General features: G+C 40.7%; 1 protein-coding gene across 8 annotated transcripts in view; it reads left to right on the top strand.

Moving 5' to 3' along the window:
* The first annotated feature begins 147 nt into the window (after positions 1-147).
* The window catches only part of TERB1 (telomere repeat binding bouquet formation protein 1), a 30,268-nt gene continuing 29,002 nt past the window's right edge, over positions 148-1,413 (top strand). For all 8 annotated transcript variants that reach the window (XM_019505543.1, XM_019505549.1, XM_019505544.1 and 5 more), the window contains exon 1: positions 148-556. In XM_019505543.1, the coding sequence (XP_019361088.1) occupies positions 523-556 (34 nt within the window). In that variant the 5' untranslated portion in view covers positions 148-522. The remainder of the gene's footprint in view (positions 557-1,413) is intronic.

The raw sequence follows: 1,413 nt of genomic DNA, 5'->3' as shown, positions 1-1,413 counted from the left end.
AAAAGTCCCTGTAGGTAGGAAGTACACTTTGTGGGGGAGGGGGAGTTTGCACAGAGGAAGCAGAAGCTGGACATCTGTCCCTCTGGTCCAGGACAGCAACTGTGGGTTGCATTTTGTGGTGCAGATCAAGTGGGATTTCTTCCCAGGTGGCAGCCCAGGAGGTGCACGTCTAGTAACTTCCCATGGAGGCCGGGTACCGTGCCCATGTGCTGCAACAAGCATTATATTTCCACAGCAAATCTTGAGCACACATTAACTTAATAGTTTCTACGGTCAGAAGGGGCCTGAACAGATCATCAAGTCCAACCCTCTGCCCTTAACACAGGCAGCAACTGAATGTAGTTTGAAATTAAATTAGATTTGCAAATAGCATCAAATCAGCCAGAAGAGGTGTATTTTATGAAAACCGGCACGGTGTGTTTTCAGTCTGCGCTCCGTGAGTGTGTTGTGAACATTGCTGACCAGAAATGTTAAGAAAATCACTTTTCTAGTTGTAGGGTCAGAACGAGAACACAACATAAAATGGAAAGCTTGGAAGTGCAGAAAATACAGTGTGGTAAGATCTTTAGGACCACTGTGACATTCTATCCATCTGTTTTATGCTGTTTTGGCAAATTTATGAGAGTTGGGCAACACAAACTATTGGAGGAATTTGCTCTTCCCCTGTTATAGTAATCATAGAGAAGTAAGTCTGGAAAGGACCTCAAGAGATCCTTTAGTCATATTATCATTTTGGATTTACATAGAGTGATAGGAATAGATAAAGTTAATGTCAAATTTGCCTGGAACCCATATGAACATGTACTTTTTCACTGATTATTGTTTGCACATTTCTCTCTTACTTGCACTTCTCAAACTGTATTCCTCTGAAGCCAGAAAAGCACTGTGCGGGTTATAAGAGAAATACAGGAAGTTTTAAAATAATTACGAATAAAGTCTTGTTGGTAGTATGCCCCAGAAGTGTTCAGGCACTTAAAGATGTAGATAGGTGGCTAGTAGGATTTGCGAAAATGAATATGTATTTCTCACCTAAATGTTGTGTGAATCCCATTCTGAAGCATTTAACGACACTTCTTGTGTAGGGAGCCTAGATGTTCAACGTCACAGTGCCTGCATCCTTTTGTGGATGTAAAAACAATTGATTTCCATAGATCAGTTGGGTTTTTACCTGGCATCTCCCTCTTCATACATATTTTCTGATTTAAATTAACTTTGCAGTCAAGGAAATCTACCTGTATAATTGAAGAGGGGTAGGTAGCTAACCCAGTGAACTGTTGCTGACAAAAGCTCCTGCAGCTCTGATTCAGTTAATCTGTAAGGTGCAACTCTACCTTGTCATCTTTATAACTGGAGGCAAGGAGAATGTTAAAAAAAAAAAAAAAGCTGCAACAAAAGCAGTGGCAAAAATGCATG

This window comes from Gavialis gangeticus, unplaced genomic scaffold (genome assembly GCF_001723915.1).
Source record: "Gavialis gangeticus isolate Ggan-Ray unplaced genomic scaffold, GavGan_comp1, whole genome shotgun sequence".
NCBI classification, from domain to species: domain Eukaryota; kingdom Metazoa; phylum Chordata; order Crocodylia; family Gavialidae; genus Gavialis; species Gavialis gangeticus.
Note: the sequence above shows the minus strand (reverse complement) of the source record. Positions and strands in the feature narration are given on the sequence as shown.